This window comes from Amphiprion ocellaris, chromosome 24, assembly GCF_022539595.1.
Source record: "Amphiprion ocellaris isolate individual 3 ecotype Okinawa chromosome 24, ASM2253959v1, whole genome shotgun sequence".
Lineage (NCBI taxonomy): Eukaryota > Metazoa > Chordata > Actinopteri > Pomacentridae > Amphiprion > Amphiprion ocellaris.
The window spans coordinates 7720342-7740936 of NC_072789.1; the positions used below are offsets into that span (position 1 = coordinate 7720342).

At 42.0% G+C, this 20595-nt stretch overlaps 1 protein-coding gene across 1 annotated transcript; it reads left to right on the forward strand.

Annotated features, from left to right (window-relative positions):
- The first annotated feature begins 587 nt into the window (after positions 1 to 587).
- On the forward strand, positions 588 to 20568 carry xkr6a (XK, Kell blood group complex subunit-related family, member 6a). The gene is made up of 4 exons (XM_023261528.3): positions 588 to 1782; positions 6351 to 6547; positions 7232 to 7649; positions 11087 to 20568. Exons 1-4 carry the CDS (start codon positions 1196 to 1198, stop codon positions 11589 to 11591), a joined length of 1707 nt encoding a protein of 568 aa, XP_023117296.1. The 5' UTR covers positions 588 to 1195; the 3' UTR covers positions 11592 to 20568.
- The last annotated feature ends 27 nt before the right edge of the window (positions 20569 to 20595 follow it).

A 20595-nucleotide genomic window follows, 5' to 3' on the forward strand; every position in this document is an offset into this window, starting at 1 on the left:
TGGAATGTCTCCTCTTACAGTAAATATTACATTCTACTATAGAGTGGTGCTATAATGAAGAATATAGTCAATAACTGTTTAAAAAAATACAGCTTGTAATTTTAGACGAAAATGTGCTGAAGTGTGCTGGCCTGGCAGAGATCAGTCACACACACACACACACACACATATGTTAGGGCTGATTAGGCTGGCAGAGCCACCGGGCAGGCAGCCCACTGGAGGGGATGATGGAGGGATGCATGGAGAGTGTGAAGGAGGGCGAGACTCAGAGAGGGGATGGATGCAGAAATGATGATGATTGATGGAGCAGCAAAAGGCAGATGGTGAAAATCCGTGTTTTTTTTTCCCCTCCTCCTATAGAATGAGCAAAGTGGCTGTTTTCACTGGAAAACAATCACCGTGTTGCTGGAGCTACAGTGCAGTATAGCACGAGCCCCCTCCCATCCTCCGGTAGGTGTGTGCAGATGTGGTTTCAGGGGTGAATCCGGTAGAGGGCGGAGTGAGAGAGAGAGAGAAAGTGAAGGAGGAGTGGGGGGAAAGCAGGAGCTGCAGAGGGCTGGAGCTGCGGAAAGGAAGAGGAGGGAAGCGGATGCCGGGTAGCTGCGGCCTGAGCGCGGGCGACAAGGGAGGCAGGAGTCGGGGGACCTCCAGAGGGTTTTAGGATACAGGAGGAGACAGAATAGTGTGGAGACCGATGCGCGCACACGCACGCACGCGCTTGAGTCACTTTTGGGGGTGCACATTATAGCCCCCCCCTCCCTTACACACACACACACACACACACACACACACACACACACACACACACACACTCACACACACACACACACGTCTTAAGAACAGCGGGAGATGCATTACGTCATAGCCTCCCGTCGCCCTAGTTGACCGCGCGCGCAGGACGGGATGATGCAGGGCTGCTGGACCACAACGGGAACGGATTCCGCTGCTGCTGCACGCGAGCGCCCGGTGGCGGTGTCCGGACCGCACGAGGAAGAAGGGGAGCCGCCGTCGCGCGGCCGCCGGCTCTGATGGCTCCTCGCGCCCCGGGCGGGAAAGAGACACAGCAGTCGCCGCGGCGCGAGAGGGAAGGGGACAGCAGGTATCTGGGAAGTGACGTGGAATCCGCGCCCCGCGAGAAAGCACCACGGTGCGGTTGTCGTGCGTTTCGCAGGAGGGCAGGAGCGGGAAGGGGAACATGGCCGCGCAGTCCGACGGCGGCAAAGCCGGGGTCGGGTGCGGTGGCGGCGGCTTCGCCCAGCTGTACGATGTTGACGCCGAGGAGCCTCTGGACTCCGCCGCGATCCACATCTGTCAGTGCTGCCGCTCCTCGGCTTGCTACTGGGGCTGCCGCTCCGCCTGCCTCGGCTCTCTGCTCGGCGGGGGCCAGCCTGCCGGAGGGGTCGGCATCCGGGAGACTCACTGCCCGCCCCGGGAGCAGCTGTGGCTGGACTGCCTCTGGATCATCCTCGCCCTCCTCGTCTTCTTCTGGGACGTTGGCACGGACCTGTTCCTGGCGGTGGACTACTACCAGAGACAGGACTACCTCTGGTTCGGCCTCACTCTCTTTTTCGTGCTGGTGCCGTCGGTGCTGGTCCAGATTCTGAGTTTCCGCTGGTTCGTGCAGGACTACACCGGCGGGGGGCTCGGGGAGGTGGAGGGGCTGACCAAGCGGGGCACGGTGGCTCTGGGCTGCTTGTATCCCGGCAGGGACCGCCTGCAGCTGGCCACCATCTGGCTGTGGCAGGCCACTATACACATTCTCCAGCTGGGACAAGTGTGGAGGTAGGAGGTCACAACACAAACAACAACACACACCTGATCTGTACCTGCAAACACACAACTCTCTCTCTCTCTCACACGGTGTCACACACACTGACTGCTGCTAATGGGTAGAGTGGGATGTCTACTTGATGTAGCTACAAGAGAGGAAATCTTGCCTCACAGTGACAGTTAAAGGCTCTCTGTAACCTCTCCTGCGCTTGAGTTACTATCTGGGAATGACAGACAGATATTAAAAGAGACACAGTCCTCCCACAGACAAACTCACTGAACTTTTTTAAATTTTCGGGTCATCTCATGAAAAGTTAATTCAGTAGCTCAGACTGAAAAGGAGCAGCACACAAGGCTGAGAGGGCTGCAAGTAAGTGTGGACACTACTGTCCACAAGTGCACTAATTCAGACTGAGCCTTGACACACTTTACAGGAAACCTCTGATTTTACCCGAAGATGAAATAAAACACATCCAGTGTGTGACTGAAGCGCTCTCCGTGGTGCTGGATGTGGATTCAGCACCACGGAGAGCGTCTCACTCAGGGTTCCTCACTTCAGCTGGAGAACACAGAAGTCAGGCTTGTTTCTGTGCGCACGTTTGTGTAAATGTGTGTGTAAATGTGTGTGTGTGTGTGTGTGTGTGTGTGTGTGTGTGTGTGTGTGTGTGTGTGAGACCAGTGGAAAAACGGTGTCACGGCTCTTCCCGTGAGTGTCAGCATGCATGGAGAGTACAAAGAGGAAAAGCATCTGCGCTTCTGGCAACACACTCACTGTTTATCTCCCTCTCTCTCCCTATTACACACACACACATGTATATGCACAGTTGGACAAGATTAGGTGCTAATTGTAGCGCTAAAAGACTACACACACACACACACACATGCCCCCTCTTTCTGCTGCACACACACTTTTTTCTCGATTCATACAAATGTATAAAGCGTTGGAAAGCGGTCGTAGTAGTAGCAGGAGTGTGCTAGATTGTCTCCAGCCTCCTCTATACAAGGACGGTGTTCACTCTGAAGACTCCTTAATGGTGTCCACTTGCCTCTGGGTGGGCAGCGAGATGTACAAAGTGATGTGTGTGCTTGTGTGTTTGCATCCCGCTGTGCTACTCAGCTCCTCTGCTTCGGTTGTAGGGTTAAAAACAACCCCCTCCTTGCACACAAACCTTCTTCTTCTACCTCCATCCATCCCCCTCCTCTCCACCTCTTCCCAGTAATCACACCCCTTGGCCTGCAGAATGGACTCTCCCACCTGGAGGAGCAGGAGAAGGAGGAGGAAGAAGGAGAAGGGGGTAGTTGTAGCTGAGGAAATGGTACGGCCTGATTGAGACAGAAAGCTTGGAGCTGGAGAGCGGAAGGAGGGGTGAGGATGTACACAAAGTGGCAAAAAAAAAAACGGGGGGAGGGGAGAGGAAAGAGAGCCAAAGGGAAGAAGAAAAGTGAGAGTGGTGGGGGTAGGGTGGGGTGGAAGATCTACTGTATTCGGCACATATGGTTTGAAACCACATCCTTCCATGTCAAGTGGCCGTCGCACCCGCACAGCAAAAACCTCGACCCTTGGCGTGAATGTTAAAGACACGACTTCCTGTTTACGGATTTTTAAAAAAAAGCCAAACAAATGACGGCGGTTTGTTTATCCTTCATTGATCTTGAGTCAAGGACACGCAGCATTTTGGGGTCTGTGCCTCATTTTAAAGCAACCGTGAATGCAGATTTAAATGAAGCAGCAGTATCCGTGTACGAGTGGCGTGTGTGCACATGGGAGCGTTTTCCTCCTCATGGTGCATTATTTATGGTGTGTGAATTAAGCTGGTATGTTTCAGACCATATGGGCTGTAATAGTCGTACACACACAGCCATTTATGATGAAGAAGCACATGCAGCACGTACAGCTGTGATGCGGGAGGGGGATCATTAGAGTGCATTTGCGCTCATGTGCATACATGGCTGCGCACACACGCTCAGCGAGTGACCTAAGGCATTTTAATTGAACTCGCTGCCTACGTCCACCCACATCAGCTGTACTTTCCCAGAGACAGAGATGAGCTCAGTATGTATAGATCAACTTCTCGTCATGGCTGTTGGTTCATAGTTTAGATGTTCAGATTCAAGCTCGATCCAGTGCTGGATGTTTGGGGGAGATGCTGACACCAGTTTTTTTTTTTTTTTGTTTGGGAGTGGAAAACTGCACTATTGATTTATCAGCTGATATTCTTCCGCTTGACTTGGCACCACCGTCTGCTCTGCTGCAAAACGCTACTCTGCTACATGTGCTGCAAACTGTTGACGATGGAAACGAAGCCGATCTGCTAGGCAAACTGTGATTTCTAAATTACCAGGTTACAGTTTTTGGAAATTAACTACTTTTATTTGTCAAATTAGGCAAAAGAGGGGGTGGAAAATGAGAAATCAATTTAAATTAGTGGCAGATTTACTTTTGGTGCTGTTAGGAAGAAGGTCTGCTGCTGACTGTGCTGCATTCACATGGGATTTTGTTGAAAAATCAAACTGTAACCAAACGATGTGAAATGAATAAGAGAATTGGCTGCAAATGTTGTTCAGATGAAGACAAATGCCACCACTTCTGAGAAAGTTAGACTGGTGTGTGAAAGTGTTAGCTTACAAACAAGCGACTGACTGAAAGCACCACACAAGCTTCACCTAAGCACAATAATTTAATCTAGAGAAGCTGGTCTGGACAAACAGGAAAACTCGGGTCAACACTGGCAGGGCGTTCAATTCACAAAGACAGGGAAAAACCAGAACATTAGTGAAAACATACTAGCGGTTTTGCATAGCCAGACTAATATCACATTTTTTTTTACTGCTGTGCCAGAGCTGGACAGTCAAATCTAGTCTATAGTTTATAGACGAACCTCATCGATCAACATGATGTGCCAAAAAAAACTGACTGTGCTCTTCTTGTTAAAGCTGTATTACCCCATTTGAATAGCTGCTTTTATCTAAATGAAATGCACAGAACTTTACATCCGTGGTAACAGGAAAACTGGGTGTTTCTGAACATTTCTTGTAAACAAAATTGTGACCCAGAATATTGTTTCTGATGTTTAGTCCTCATTTACTCTGTAATTAATATGATTGACAGATGGGTTTTCTGTAGAAAGGGAAGAAATTCTCTCTTTTTAAATTATTCTAAGGGCTATAATCCCTAAAATGTAGCCCTCATGAATGAAATCAAGTCATTTTAATGCCTAAATAATGTTTTAGTCACACAGTAGGAGCTACAGTCAGTGGAAAACTGCATTATATGAGCTGAATTGATCTTTTAAAGCTATTTCAGTCGGAGAACAACTGGATTAGTTATAATCTAGGGCACAGAGCAGGTAATGTAATACAGCAAGACATAATTATAATTGATCCTGATCAGTTTTTGGCAGAGGAACGCTCACCGGTGTCACTAATAACAAGAGTTCTCTGGACCTAAAACGGAGAACGTTTAAAGCTGGTTTTATTGAGATCTTCATGTTGCACTAATCAAGCATTTTAACAGACTTTTTTGAAAACCCGTCTTGCCCTTATATTGCTTAACATGAACAGATGAGTCTTAAATGGTGAAATAAACGCTGCACGATTCACATGCTCCAAATTTGGATGTTGTTTTAGTCACCAATGTCTCAACAAGCAAGCTGTTTTTCCTCTCGGGATCTGTCACTCTGCTATTTGCAGTAGATTGCTATTTTTTTATTCATAATTGCATCATCTGCTGATTATTTTTCGTGATTAGTCAAGTGGTTGTTCTGTCGAAGAAACCTCGCCAGACGCGGCAGATAAAATGAGAACAGGGCAGAGGAATTTGAGTACGGGTAAGTACAAACATGACAACGAACACAATCAAATCTATCTGAGTAAGAAAGTTATAAATAAAGACATAAATCAGAGAGTTCCAAAAGATTTCACGATGAGAAAAGTTTTAAAAGTTCAGCAGGCATGGAGTTTCAAAGCAAACAAACTGATCTTGGCGTCATTAGCAGGTCAATAAATCATATAAAATAGTGAATATAGCCACTACACTTTTGCAGTGATGACCGATTAAAGGTGCTTTTTTATCCAACCAACATACCAAATCTAAAGATATTTAGGTTATAATCCTATATCAAAAACACAACTGAGCATGAAATCCTTTCATTTCTGCAGCCAGAACCAGTAGATCTGTCTTATTCTGAAAAGTCAGCTTTTTTAAAAACCAAGTTTTTGCTTAAATCAAAACTTATCTTTTCTCTGATATGATTTAAGCATCTGATGATTTGTTATTGCTGTGTTTTGTGGCAAGAAACTAACATCTAGTCCATTCAGGATTTGAATTAATGCCTCTGCAGTAAATACAATAAAATAGTGACCGGGTTCTAACATCTGTCGTTTAAGGAACGTTTGAAAACAAAACATGTCTTTTACATGAATGCTGAAAATTACAAAGAAATTTGCAGCATTTTTGGCACATTTTACTAAATGTTTGACATTGCTAGATACCCATGAAGTATGTAACTAAAGGAAAAACCTTGAGTGAAAACAGGAATGAGACTGAAGACTGTGTGTTTGTACCTCTGAACCTCCTGCAGGTACATCAGGACGCTGTACCTGGGCGTCATGTCGCGTCGGCAGAAGGAGCACCAGCGGCGGTGGTACTGGGCCATGATGTTCGAGTACGCAGACGTCAACATGCTGCGACTGCTGGAGACCTTCCTGGAGTCGGCGCCTCAGCTGGTCCTGCAGCTCTGCATCATGATCCAGGAGAACCGAGCTGAGACGCTGCAGTGTAGGTGGAGCTCGGGCCACACGGTGCTGTCTGCAAAATCCACACAGATCAGCTCTGCATGAACATTTACCACCATAATACCGTGTTTTCATGTTACCAACAAAGCACATACAAATCAGCAGCTGCACAAACAGTAATTAGCAATTTCCGCACATTGTGCTCAGTGATGTGTGGCTGCAGATGGTGCTGCTTCTGGATTCTCACACCATTTTTTTATTTATTTAATTTTTTGGTCAGGTAATCCGAGAAGAAAAAGCACAATCATGAAACATTCGGGGGATGTGCTAGCCAAACTCCCTCACCCTCCTCTCCCTTATTCATCCAGGCAATGTATCATCTAGGCGGCCACCCACTTGGTGTTATTCATCCCGATCACTCCGCAGTTTTGGGGCACCTTCTTACTTTAATGCAAATATGTGACTAGTCCGTGGGGGGTGTACGCACACAGCAGCTGGGACATTAAAAATAACTTTACATTTGAGAGCATTACGCATCATTACCAAATGTTACTGTCATGTCACACACTAACTCTTATTTAAGGAGACGCATCATTACACAAAACACCCCCAGTGAGTCATAATAAAGTGTTAATATACTTCACGAACCTTGAAAACACGATTCTACCTTGTTCTGATGTGTCTAAAATCTTCTTTCGTAACCCTCCTCTGTGTCTCTCCCCTGCAGGCATCTCCTCCCTGGCCTCCCTCCTCTCCCTCGCCTGGGTTCTGGCCTCCTACCACAAGCTGCTGCGAGACTCTCGTGACGACCAGCGCAGCATGAGTTACCGCGGGGCGCTGCTGCACCTCTTCTGGCGCCTCTTCACCATCTCGTCCCGCGTCCTCTCGCTGGCCCTCTTCGCCTCCCTCTTCCACATCTACTTCGGCATCTTCGTGGTGCTCCACTGGTGCGCCATGGCCTTCTGGGTGGTGCACGGCGGCACCGACTTCTGCATGTCCAAGTGGGAGGAGGTGCTCTTCAACATGGTGGTCGGCATCGTCTACATCTTCTGCTGGTTTAACGTGAAGGAGGGCCGGACGCGCTACAGGATGGTGGCGTACTACACAGTGGTGTTGGCCGAGAACACCATCCTCACCGGCCTGTGGTGAGTGAATCCAAGAATGCGGCAGCCGTCATTTGCATTTTCTTACATCCTGGATGCAACTGATGTAATATCACAGAAGAAATCTTGGCTACATGGGCCTGTAGTAAAAGATGGTGATGATGTCTCAGCGGGCTTTCTGTTTGGAAGAAGAAAGAAAACACAGAAAAAAAACTCGGCATATGAAGATGAAAATAGAAGAAAACACAAGAGAGGATGCTCTCTTTGCGTGGTTTTGTGTGCAATTAAAGCAGAAGACAGAAAAAAAGAAGAGAAATACAAGTCCAATGGTTACACTACAGCAAGTTCAACCTGAATGTAACATTAGGAACATAATGAGATGAATAAATTAGGTCTCAAGACCAAAGTTGTAAGAAGTAGGTTTGTGAAAATGTACAGCAGAGATTCAGAGAATCTTCACCAAGGTATAAATGGACTCAGGTTCTTTATTTAACCCTCGTGTCATCCTGCGGGTCAAAATTGACCCGGTGTAAAGTTTGAAAATGTGGGGAAAAATATATATTTTCACAGTGAAACTTCTGATGTCCACATTTTCAACATTTTTGGGAAATCTTTGAACATTTTTTGGTGGAAAAAAGAAATGTTAAAAAAGTTTCTTAAGAACATTCACATAAAAATCAACCAAAATCCAGCGAAATTCGCTGGATTTTGGTTGATTTTTATGTGAATGTTCTTAAGAGAAAATTAGAAGTTTTACTGATATATATGTACTCACTTTAGATATTTTTAAGATTTTTTTGCAAGATTTTTACTCATTTCTTGAAAATATTTACAAGAATTTTCTTCCCAAATTGGGGGATTTAAAAAAAATAAAATAAAATAAAACTAATCAGGGAAACTTTTAAGGAATTATTGGAATTTTCTTCCTGAAAGTTTTGCAAATTTTCAGAAATTTGGGGAATTATTTTGCTGAATTTTTGGATTTTTTCAGATAAGGAAACAATATTTTTTTGGTGCCTGTAAATGAAGACAACAGGAGGGTTAAGTAAAATTGCTAATATCGTACTTTAAAAGTCTTCTGCGTTGCAAAACTTATGTAAGTATGACCATGAAAATTTACTAAAGGGATTAAACGTCAAAGTCAATACAGATAAATGCTCCCTACTTTCATTACAGATTAGTCTCGTGACTATTTCCCCAGAATTTAACTGATTGTTTGGTTTGTGAAACTTTAGTAAATAGTGAGAAATGCCATCACATGGGCTCTAAATGATGATCAAAATAGTTGCCAGTGAATTAAATAATCAACCAATCATTTCAGCTGAACTTGTGTAAACCTTAGGGCAGCTTAATGTATAACAAGACATCATATTTTATAGGTTCTTCATATGTTTGGTGCTCAGAATCTTAATTTATAAAGCAACAAAAGCTGTCAGATAAATGTAGAACAGTGAAAAGTACAATAGTATTTAGTTAAAGTCCACCACTGATGCTCAAAATGGGCTAATTAGTGAGGTTGGAGTTGGAAAAGGTTAAAACATCGACACGGCAGGTCAAAGAAGTGTGCGAATAAGGCTGCAATCGTGAGCCAGCTGGCTGAATCTGAAATACACTAAAGCGACAGTATTACAATCTAAATCCAACTCTCATCAACAGTAAGAACAAACAGATTTGAATGCCGCAAGGGAGCCAGCTTCCCTGAGAAAGTGTGCTGACATTTTTCTAATTATCAAAAACACGGACCAAATATTAATCTGGTCTTATCAGTAGGTAAAGCCTGACATACTGTTTCTTCTTCCTCTGTGCCACAGAGCTCCATTGTTTTTCCAAACCCACACACACCATGCAGATGCCATAAATATTCACTAGAGGAATAAACGTGCATTAACTAAATAGTCCCCGACAAATGCTTGCTTCAGTCCCGTTTGAGAAAGGCAGTAGGAAGGCTTGGTGCAGAGCGCTACAGGCAGGGCATGGAGAGACGGAACAACATGTTATTGATTTTGGTCTTTTCATGGAATTGTTCAACAGTAATAAAAATGTAGAGGCCTTTACCCTTATCCTTTAAAACTGCATGTTCAAATGTGTGTAGGAGGCAGCAACAAGTCCAGAAAAAGAAACAGGGCGTTAATATACTTGTTATTAGGGATCGACTGAAAGCGGTTTTCCAGGGCCGATACCGAGGCCAATTATTGTCTGTTGCTGACACTGATATTTTGAGCCAAAGTACATTTGATGTAACATTTTAACAGCATGTGATAGCAGAGAAATTATCATTCATAGTGAGATTTATTCATTACTAAGGGTGACTTTAACTGAATATGTAAAACAGAAATAGGAGTGATTAAATTAGGATGATCTCCTCTGTTTATGTGGGATCAACTGAGATTGATCAGTTTGTCTCCTGCGGTTATATCTGCTGTTCTTCTGTTTTCTTAATCTTTCACTCTTCTGTCACTTTTATTTTTCACTAAGGGTCATATCTTAAAGCATTATTAATTATTGTTTTCCAGACTCTGTTTCAGTTTAATCTGTGGCTGCCTTCTAATTTAGACGCTAGCCGTTAGCATAGCCTTAGCCACTGTGAGAGTACCTGATTTCCTGGTTTTTGGCAACGGTTTGTGTTTCTCTGTTCAGTTTTTGCTGCTTGAGAGACATTTCTGAGACTAAAGACTACAAATAGAGAGAGGAGGCTGCATCACACCTGAAATAGCACATTTAATGGAGCAATAATCGGTCAAGAAAAACACAGATAGCAACAAAAAAGCACTCAGAGAGCACAGTACTCCACTCAGCCGTATCATTTCCAATGGCTGAAATCTTGAAAAAATTTGTGGCAGAAATCATGCTACCATAGAATGCGTCCATTTAATACAGATGTACCCACAAACAAAATGACCTTGCGCTGAGCACAGGCGTGTTATGCATGTGACTCGGAAACACCCCCACAATTTAATTAATTGTTCTTTGTATCATTTCTGACAGTTAAGTCCTGATAAGTCTGCAATGTTTGATTTGTAGCAGGATCGCAATCATGTGACCGTCAGCAGGCAGCTGATGTAGTGTTCACTTGCTGTCATAGTTACAGTGACACCATGCAGCTATCTCGCAATGATACAGAAATCTTTAACAAGTCCGTGGATCCAGACTAGAAGCCGCATCACTGCCAAAATCTAATCAGTTGGCACTTGTGTCATTTCTGACCTTCCCTGAAAATTTCAATCAAATCCGTTAGTCCGTTTTTGAGTAATGTTGCTAACAGACAGACAAACGTATGCTGATCGTCACATAACTCCACTGTTCCTTGGCGCAATAATAACCAGAAAAATGCCAAATATCGGCCACAATAATTGGCCAGGCTGGTAATCAGTGTATCCCTACTTGTTACATGGTGGAATATTTCACTATAAATGCTGTACTGTATGCTACTATAAGTACACAAGCTTGTCTTTAACCATTGTGTTGCCACCATCCTGCAGGTACGCCTACAGGGACCCAGTGTTGACCGACTCCTACGCTGTCCCAGCACTGTGCAGTGTCTACCTGACGTTCGCCGGCGGCGTCCTGGTCATGCTGCTGTACTACGGCTTCCTGCACCCCGCCACCGCCCACCTCCAGCCAAGCCCCGCCTCGTCCTGCTGCGCCCAGCTCCTCTGGGGCCTCCCCCTGCCCCCGTCAGCCCCGCCCACTGCCCCGCCCACCCCGGCCCACATGGCCAAGTCCCAGACGGAAGAGGATGTGGCCGAGACGTGTCTTCCCGTCTTCCAGGTGAGGTCCGTGCCCCCCACCGCCAAGCCCGAGGGACCGCTCATAAAGATCGACATGCCCAGGAAGCGTTACCCAGCGTGGGACGCCCACTACGTAGACAGGCGCCTGCGGAGGACTATAAACATCCTGCAGTACATAACGCCGGCTGCTGTGGGCATCCGCTACCGTGACGGACCCCTGCTGTATGAACTGTTGCAGTACGAGTCCTCACTCTGACACACACACACACGTTAACACACTACAGCACACACGAGCACCATAAAAAACATGTATGTATTCGTGGATGTTCAGATTTAGACACAAAGTCGCACTCAATATAAGCACACACAAACACAAAAGCAATCTATCACACACTCACAGTCACACACACACACATTTCTTGCAGGTACCTTCGACCTGCGAGTCCCATGGCCATGACTCAACAAGCTGCTTCAGCGCGAGTCCATCTCCTCCTCTCTCGATCCTTCTGTCTCTTTATCCAGCGCCTCTAATTGCTCTTCACTGGGTCTCATTTCTTATAATTTCACTCATGCGCGCTCTTCCTCTGTGAAGAAAAATTGAAAAAAATTAGAAAAAAACGAGCGCCGTTTCACACCAGAGTCCTTGACCGCCGCAAAGCCATTTATGTTGCGCTCGTCGCGGGTTTCAGTAGAATCAAAAGATGTGACACAAAGAAAGAACAAACGTCACTTTTAATAAAAGGAGTTTGTGAACATGTTGTCGTTAGTCTAGTCAAAGGGTAGTGTATATATTTTCTATGTACAGAACGGATTTGTTTTTTAATGTGCCGTTATGTCGTTGTTGGACAAAGCTGTTGGACACATCAGTATTTGGAGCCATTTAACAAGGTCAACAGGGGAGCATGATGGGAAAGATGGAGAAACCGCAAGAATGAATAATAATAGAATAATAATAGATTTAAATTAAAAAATGAAGCCAAACTTTTAGTTTAAACCTCTTAAAAGAATAGTCTGACATTTTGGGAAGCAGGTTTATTTCTTGCCAGAGAAGAGAAGATCTCTGTGCTTGAGCCAGGAGTCAATTAGCTTAGCTTAGCTTAAGAACTGAAAGCAGGTGGAAACGACTAACCTAGCTAAGTTAGAAGTTAAATAATTCTCCCTGCCAACACTCAAATTACGCAAATTTACTGATATTATCCCAAGATTTGCATCCAAAATACTGCCGAAATATTTCTCAATTTCATTGTATTTAGCTAAATACGGGAGGTAATTTGTGGTGGAGTTTCTATTTTACTTGTTACGGACATAGCAGATTTGCACAGGATTAAAATGCAGACAACCTCTGCAATCGTTACAAATTACCTCTGGTCCTGTGGTGATACTAGTCCTGTGCGTATATGAAATGGGAAAAATGTCAATCTGTGGTTTATTGAGTTTCGTTGAGGTGTCAGAGACTGCCTGGAGTCTTGCCGATGGGATAGTCAGAATTAATGTCTACTAATTTAGATTTTTTAACCTTTGGAAAGCTAACGGTTTGTCCCTGCTTCCAGATTTGCGCTAATCGAGGCTAACAGTCTCTTGGCTGTAGCTTCATACTTATCTGAGAGGTAAAAGATAATTGCATATCTTCTCAAAAAGCAAATAAGTCCAACTGTTTCTTTAAGGACACTAACATTTGCATACATTATGTTGCTAGCAGCATTAGCCCTCAAGTGAGGAAAAAATAATTAGTCTAGTAGCTGCTTAAAATGGGATTCAGATGCACTAAAATAATATATTGTTTGCTGCTGAACACCAGGCAGTGTGAAAATGTTCAAACGTGACCCAAAAATGATTGAGTAGTGGAAACAGGAGCTTCTGGTGAGTTTTCAAAGCTAACCTAAAGCTAAAACAGCTCATTTTGTCTTAATAAGCATGTTGTATGCTAAAGAGTGTACTAAATTTCAACTTAGAACAGTTCCTATTTCCTAAATGTACACTTCTTAATGTAACAATCCCTCAAAAATGCTTACCAGGCTTGTGTACTTTTGAAAATCAACCCACTAAACATTAAAGCTGCTCCTAACTTCAGAAACAAACAGAAGAAACCAAAATATGAACCATCAAAGTCTGTATTAGTGGAAGAAATGCCAGCAGATGTTTTCAGTATTTATGATAATCATAAACACAGGAAGGGACATAAGGCCGTATATGCTTATCACATTGTTTTCTGAGGATCTAACCGTTCTCCATCTTTTCCTGTTATGCTTACAGGGCTAATGTGAGGTTAAGTTTTCTCGCTACTTACGCTGTCAGCTAACAATGCTCGACAACAACAACAAAAAAAAGAGGAATCTCCAATTTCAATGAATGCAAGACTAACTATTTTTGATCATTTTTCTGTCTGTGATGTCCTAATCATGTTGGTCCCACGCTAACAGGGTGCTGCCACTGAAACCGATATGAAACAGTTTGACTTCAATTGTCACAACCCTCCCGATGACTTGTCCTCTCTGGCATCGCGTCCAATATCAACTCCTCCGAAGCCACCCACGGCTGAGCTGTGATGTACGGCTCATTATTTATTTTTTTTCGCTTGTTTATCTCCTCTAATCCAAGCTGTTACATTGGCAGGCGACAACAAACGATCCGAGATATCAGTCATCAGCGAGAACGTCGCATCTCCTGTAATCACACGCTGTCGGGAGGGTTGCCTTCGCGCAGCGTGGTGGCGAGTAGAAACAAAATCGAAGGTTTGAAAAGGTGTTTGGGGGAAAGCGTCCAACGCTCCACACCTTTCCTCCAGTGGAGAAGGGAGGTGAAACCCGGCCGTGAGCCATTTCAGACAGTGCAGTTAGAAAAGATGAACACAAACACACACGCTTCTTAACACTGCTGCTGTCCAAGAGGACTGAGCAGGTGAAATAGTTAGAGCGCATAGGGAGAATCTAAAGGGGGCACTTTAACATATTTTGGAGTTTTGGTCTCTTCTTTTTTTTCCTCGTCATGTGTTTGTGAGAACTCATAAACACCACAAAGTTGACAGCATTTGATTGATTGACTGATTTAACCCTCCTGTTGTCTTCGTTTATGGGTACCAAATGTTTCCTTGTCTGAAAAAATCCAAAAATTCAGCAAAAAAATTCCCCAAATTTCTGAAAATTTGCAAAACTTTCAGGAAGAAAATTCCAATAATTCCTTGAAATTTTCCCTTAAAAGTTTTAGGGAAAAAATCCCCTAAATTTGGCAAAAAAATTCTCATAAACATTGTCAAAAAAATGAGTAAAAAATATCTAAAAATCCTAAAAATATCTAAAGTGATTACACATATTTGGTAAAACTTCTAAAATTTTCTTTAAGAACATTCAGAAAAAAAAATCAACCAAAATCCAGCGAAATTCGCTGGATTTTGGTAGATTTTTTTCCTGAATGTTCTTGAAGAAACATATTTTTTGAACATTTCTTTTTTTTCCCCACCAAAAAATGTTCAAAAATTACCCAAAAATGTTGAAAATGTGGAAGTTTTCACTGTGAAAATATTTTTTTTTCCCACATTTTCAAACTTTAAAACGGGTCAATTTGACCCACAGGACGACACGAGGGTTAAACAACAAATCAAGCAAATATTCCCCATTTCCAGCCTTTCAAATTGGTGGATCTTCAAATTTTGAATGATTGGTGAGACAAAACATGCAATTTTAAGATGTCATCTTCAAAGTTTGGCTCTAGAAACTAATTTTAGTATGTGGTATCAAACCTTTTTGCTTGTGTACCCACTTAAAAATGAAACAACAGCTGCTTATTTGTGTCTAGTAGTTCAAAATGTGATAGAAAATAATTGATCAGAACTACGAGATGCAGGCTTTTATCATCATAATGTGGAGAAAAAAAATGGAGACTAACACTCGAAATGCTGAAGTGTCCCTTTAAGTTAAAACGAGAAGTGAGCCTTCATTATTTTTCCGTGGTGCTAAGCCGATCAACAACAAAAAAAAAAAAGACAAATCAGTTCATTTTTGCTGCAAAACTGGCGAATAGAATCAGTGACGCGCAACAGAAGCAGCCGCATCGGTATTCATATGGTGCAACACTCTCAAGCTACAGAGTCAATCGGCTGCTAATCCCACTTCATATGGTGCAAATATGAAAACACACGTACTTATGGTGCAATAAGGGCAGATTGTCTCTTTGAATTCTATGGTGCAACTTGAGTACTGCCTTCAGTTGTCGGCCAAGGCTGTGCCAAAGGCTCCGTCCAAATGGACAACTGCTCTTCCTGTCCTGCAGAAGCTATGCAAGTCTCCGACGCAGGGAGATGTGCTTAGTGTACACACAACACACACATATACACACAGACACACAGACACACAGGGTTTTCCTCTGCAGCAGGGAGATATGCTTCATAAATACACAATGAAAAGTAGTGTCACAACATGAGATGTGCCCCTACCTCACTGCACACACACAAACACACACACCAATCTCCAATAATCCCTTACCCCTTTATAATTTGGGAACAATATTCATATGGTGCTATTGAGTAAAGTCGGATGGTTTTTGTATAGTCGTGGTTCCAGTGAAGAATTTAGCCAAATATGTTTAGAAAACCTGACATTCAGACCGCAAATTCTGGGTTTCCCAGAGTGCACATTAACCCTCGTGTTGTCCTGCGGGTCAAAATTGACCCGTTTTAAAGTGTGAAAATGTGGGGAAAAAAATAGATTTTCACAGTCAAACTTCTCATGTCCACATTTTCAACATTTTTGGGAAATTTTTGAACATTTTTTGGTGGAAAAAAGAAATGTTAAAAATGTTCTTAAAGAAAATATTAGAAGTTTTACTCATATATCTGTAATCACTAGATATTTTTAGGATTTTTTTGGAAGATTTTTATTCATTTTTTGAAAATATTTACAAGAATTGTCAATGCCAAATTTGGTTTGTTTTTGACAATAAAACTTTCAAGGGAAACTTTTAAGGAATTATTGGAATTTTCTTCCTTATGGTTTTGCAAAATTTTCAGAAATTTGGGGAATTTTTTTGCTGGATTTTTTTCAGACAAGGAAACTGTATTTTTTGGTGCCCGTAAATGAGGACAACAGGAGGGTTAAAACAGCAACAATTCTGTCTCTGTGAAAAAAAAACGAGCGACACATAAAAGCTACAATGCCTTATCCGCTCGCCTGAAGATAACCGAGAACGTACGAGGGTGGAGCCACTTTTTATGTGTGCTCTAATCCAGACATGCACTGTACATTAAGCATGGTGTCAGAAATCAAAGGAGAACAGCATACTGTGTTAGCACGTCATCCTAAAAAATGAATATGTGCCATGTCGAGAACACAGTCAGGCATTTCTTGTTCGTTTCACAGATTGTGCTCGTGAATTCCTTGCATGAATGTTCTAGATTTGAGGGCACAAACGAACAGGTTTGGAGAGTCACAGCTTGTGCTTCTGGGTTGTTAAAGGGAGATTTATTTTTGAGCTTCAGAGCAGCTGTCCCCGCTAGATTTCTTTCTCCCCCCGAGCACTGACCTCTGATCCTTTAACCCCAAACCACGGCCTCCTTTTGCACCCAGAGCTACAGCCAATCAGAGATCAGGTTTATTACAGCCAAATCAGGTCGGACACAACCAAATAATACAGCTCCTTTTTTTTTTTTTTTTACACAAGTTTGTAGCATTCAGACTCGACTACGACCTCATAATCAAAGTGCAGGTATCTTCACCCAGCAGTCAAAAACTCATCCACACTGGGTCTACAGTTGAGTCTGCACTGCCACAAAATAAAAGCTTTTTTTTGTTGTTTTTCCACCCAGAAAACCAGAGCCTTAGCCAGGCCCCACTCTGTATGAAATTAAATTCCAGTCAGTGTATGGCATCCACAGCTATGCAAGCTTACAGGCAAGAAGGTTCTGGGCTTAGATAACCTTTACAAAAAATAGCACATCGCTATTCTCATGTATTTTAGTGTTATTTTTGCCTCTTTTTTTGGTAGTTTGCAAAGAAGAAGTGACGAAAAAGATGAAACCACAATGTGATGTACCATTTGTTTACATTTTTTAAGCTTTTTGCATTTGTTTATGATAATTTGGTCACTTTTTATGGACTTGTTTTATATTTCTCTGTCAAGATTGTCCTTTGATGGGTTCAAATTGGTCAGGAGGGGAAAACTTGTGTAATGTACCTTCACCTTGGGAATAACTGGGATGAATGCAGCCTCCCGACTGAGGAATGTGCATCTTATTGTGAAAATTTAAACCAGAAAGTTATTTTTTCTTTGGATAAATACATAAATGTTCCACTATCAGGGTCTGCAAAGCATATGAGGCCTGTGGTAAGGCTGTGTATGATGTACGTGTATGTGCGAGTGCAAGTACGTGTCACTAATGCTTCATATGCTTTTTTTTCAGCCAAAGTTTTACTTGCTTGGTCCAGAGCTGTGAAAGTATCATTACTCATCATGGTTTTGTGGGACTTGAGGCCAGACGCTAAGCTGTTTCTGATCTCAGACCAGTTTCTACCAGATCTGAGTCCAACGACAATTCTTTCCTTTTGGAACCGAAGGGGGTTTTCGCTTGTTTTGGCACAAATACTCAGATTTAATCAGAAAATAAGCGGAAAGGATTTCAGTGGTTTGACTCAGGTTTGGATTCTACAAGCACAGGGCAGGGTCAAACTAAACCCTAAAATGGATGTATCTATAAGATGTACCATGAGCTTTTATTTTGTCGGGGTCATGCTTTTCTACTGTGTTCTTCAGCTTGGAAAAAAAAGTAGCTCTAGCAAATTTGATGTGCAAAAGTAGCTTTTATTTTCTCGTGGTTTGCATTTTGATTGTAAATACCTTTTTCTGGTAATCGTCCTCAGTTGGATCTATGTTCCATGGGTTTGCTTAGATGGCTCTTTCAAATGTAATGATAGTAAATGTTCTTTATAAATATCCAGAATGTAAAATGAGAGAAGAAAAATACAGCTCGACTGGAAACTGTGTTTTCGTAGGAATCTGTGCCATCGTGTTGTCATGAGTGTAAGCATACTGATATTAGATCTGTAGACGGGATGAAGTTTTTGGAGCTGATTTGCCAGACAGCTATAGTCATGCTTTGGCTCAGTTTCTTTCTAAAAGAGTCCAAATTAAACAAAATGAGAAGTAATTTGTTTATTGTGTCGCTAAAGACATTGCTTTTTAATCTCTCTGCAATGAAGTCCTCCACAAGTGTATGATTATTGAAGACAATATAATTTAACCATTAGCATTTTCTGATTTTGCAAAAATGTCAATTTAAAACTGTACATTTTGTGCCCAGTGGCTAAGTATTTAGTTTCAGCTCGCATGAAAGATGGGAGCAGAGGGAAACAGCTAATTAGCTTGCTAGGTAGCTTTGTCAAAAGATCGCAACTAGCAAAGAGCCAAATCAACTTCTGCTTCTTAAAAAAATGTCACATATCAGGTTGTGTATAGACTAAATTAAGTAAAAAAGATAAAGTATTACTCTGTTAAAATGTAGACCTATAGGTTAGCTATTTGACCTACTTCGTGTTGTTATGCTAATGACTAATTAGCTAGATAGCATACTCTAAACATGACGTTATGGATATATGAAAAAAATGTTCACATATCTAGTTGTGTATGGGCTAACCTAAAAAAGGGGGGATAAACTATTAAATGGTTAAAATTTAGAAGTGCTGGTTTGCACACTTTTTAAAAAATAACTAGGGAGCCAAGCTAGCTGTTTTCGCTCTATATGCTAACGGCTAATTAGCGATTTAGCCTGGTCTAGCCAAAGATAGTAACAAGCAGAGACATAAAAGTGACACGTTATGAGAAAAAAGAACACATATTTGGTTTTGTATGAATTAAAATAATAAAATAAAGTCACAAAGTATTATTTGGTTAAAAATTTAGATGTGCTGGTTCTAGAATTTTTTTTTTTAAATAAGACCTAAAATGTTGGACTAAGCAAGGCTAGCTGTTTTCCCTGTTAGCTAACTAGTTCACTAGCTCTGGCAAAAGACGGCAAAGAGACCAAGAAGTTGTTTCGAAGTTGCTGCTTATAACATTTAAATTAAAATCCACTTACCTGGTTGTGTATGGATTAAACAAACAACAAAAAGATACATTACCTACTGGCTTCCTTTTTTTTTTTTAAAGAATTGAAGGCAGAGCTGGGCTGTTTCTTCTGCTTCCGTTTTTGTGCTAAATGAATCTCTAGACTTTAGCTTCATGTTAGCATACAGCATACATAAGAGTGGTGTTTTATCTTTAGTAATTTCCAGCCAAAATGACATAAAGTGTTACATAAATTTTCCGAAATATAAAATGGTTCCTTTAAAATAAGGTTAAACAGGCATTTATTGCAAATACATAGGTTTGCATTAGATATAAGTGTAACAGTATTGGCAAAATGTTTCACCCAAATTCCAAATTTTAGCTTAGCATAAAGGCAGGAAGTTATGAATGAAACCTAGCCTGGCTCTGACCAAAAATTTGTCAACCAGAAACTCTAAAATTCACTATACCTTGTTTTACTTATTCAAAACTTAAGAACCATATTAGCCGTTTCCTTCAGTTTCCAGCTAACACCAGCTAACTCAATGACACCAAAGCCATGTAGCCCAGGTGACTGTGATAAAAAACATCCAACAATTACCTGATTTCACACCTGAGCTGTCTGGCCAACATCTCCTGACTTCACTGTAGAAATGATGGCTGCCGTCATTAACCGTGTTCAAACCACTCCTGCGTCAGCTCATAAACACACCATTCAGGAATCTTCTGGTTTTTGGGGATGGATTTCCCAAACTCACACCAAATATCTCAGACCAACCACAAACGAGACGGGAGAGAAACGAGAAGACACGTGGTGTATCTCTGGTTTGTCTGTGTATTCTGTGTCTATGATAGTGTAAAAGCATTCTGGGGAAGAGTTGAATGATATTTTCAATGGCTCTAGGTGGCCAGCATTAGGAAATGTGTTATTTTTGTTACAATACCTCCTGAAAATAAAGTCTATTTATCTGTGAAGAGACAAAGATTTACAATAATACAGATGACTACATAGAAATTATGACAGATTTTAAATGATGTAAAACAGATATAAATGAAAACATGTACAGTTCATTTGGTTTTGAACACGATACAGAAATGTATATGCGTCAGTATTGAGTTTGATTTTATATATTTACCATTTTATTACATTGTAATGTTGTGACTGCGATGGAGAAAAAAAAATATAAAGGAATATAAATTAATTTTTCCAAACGTGTGTCGCTCTTCCT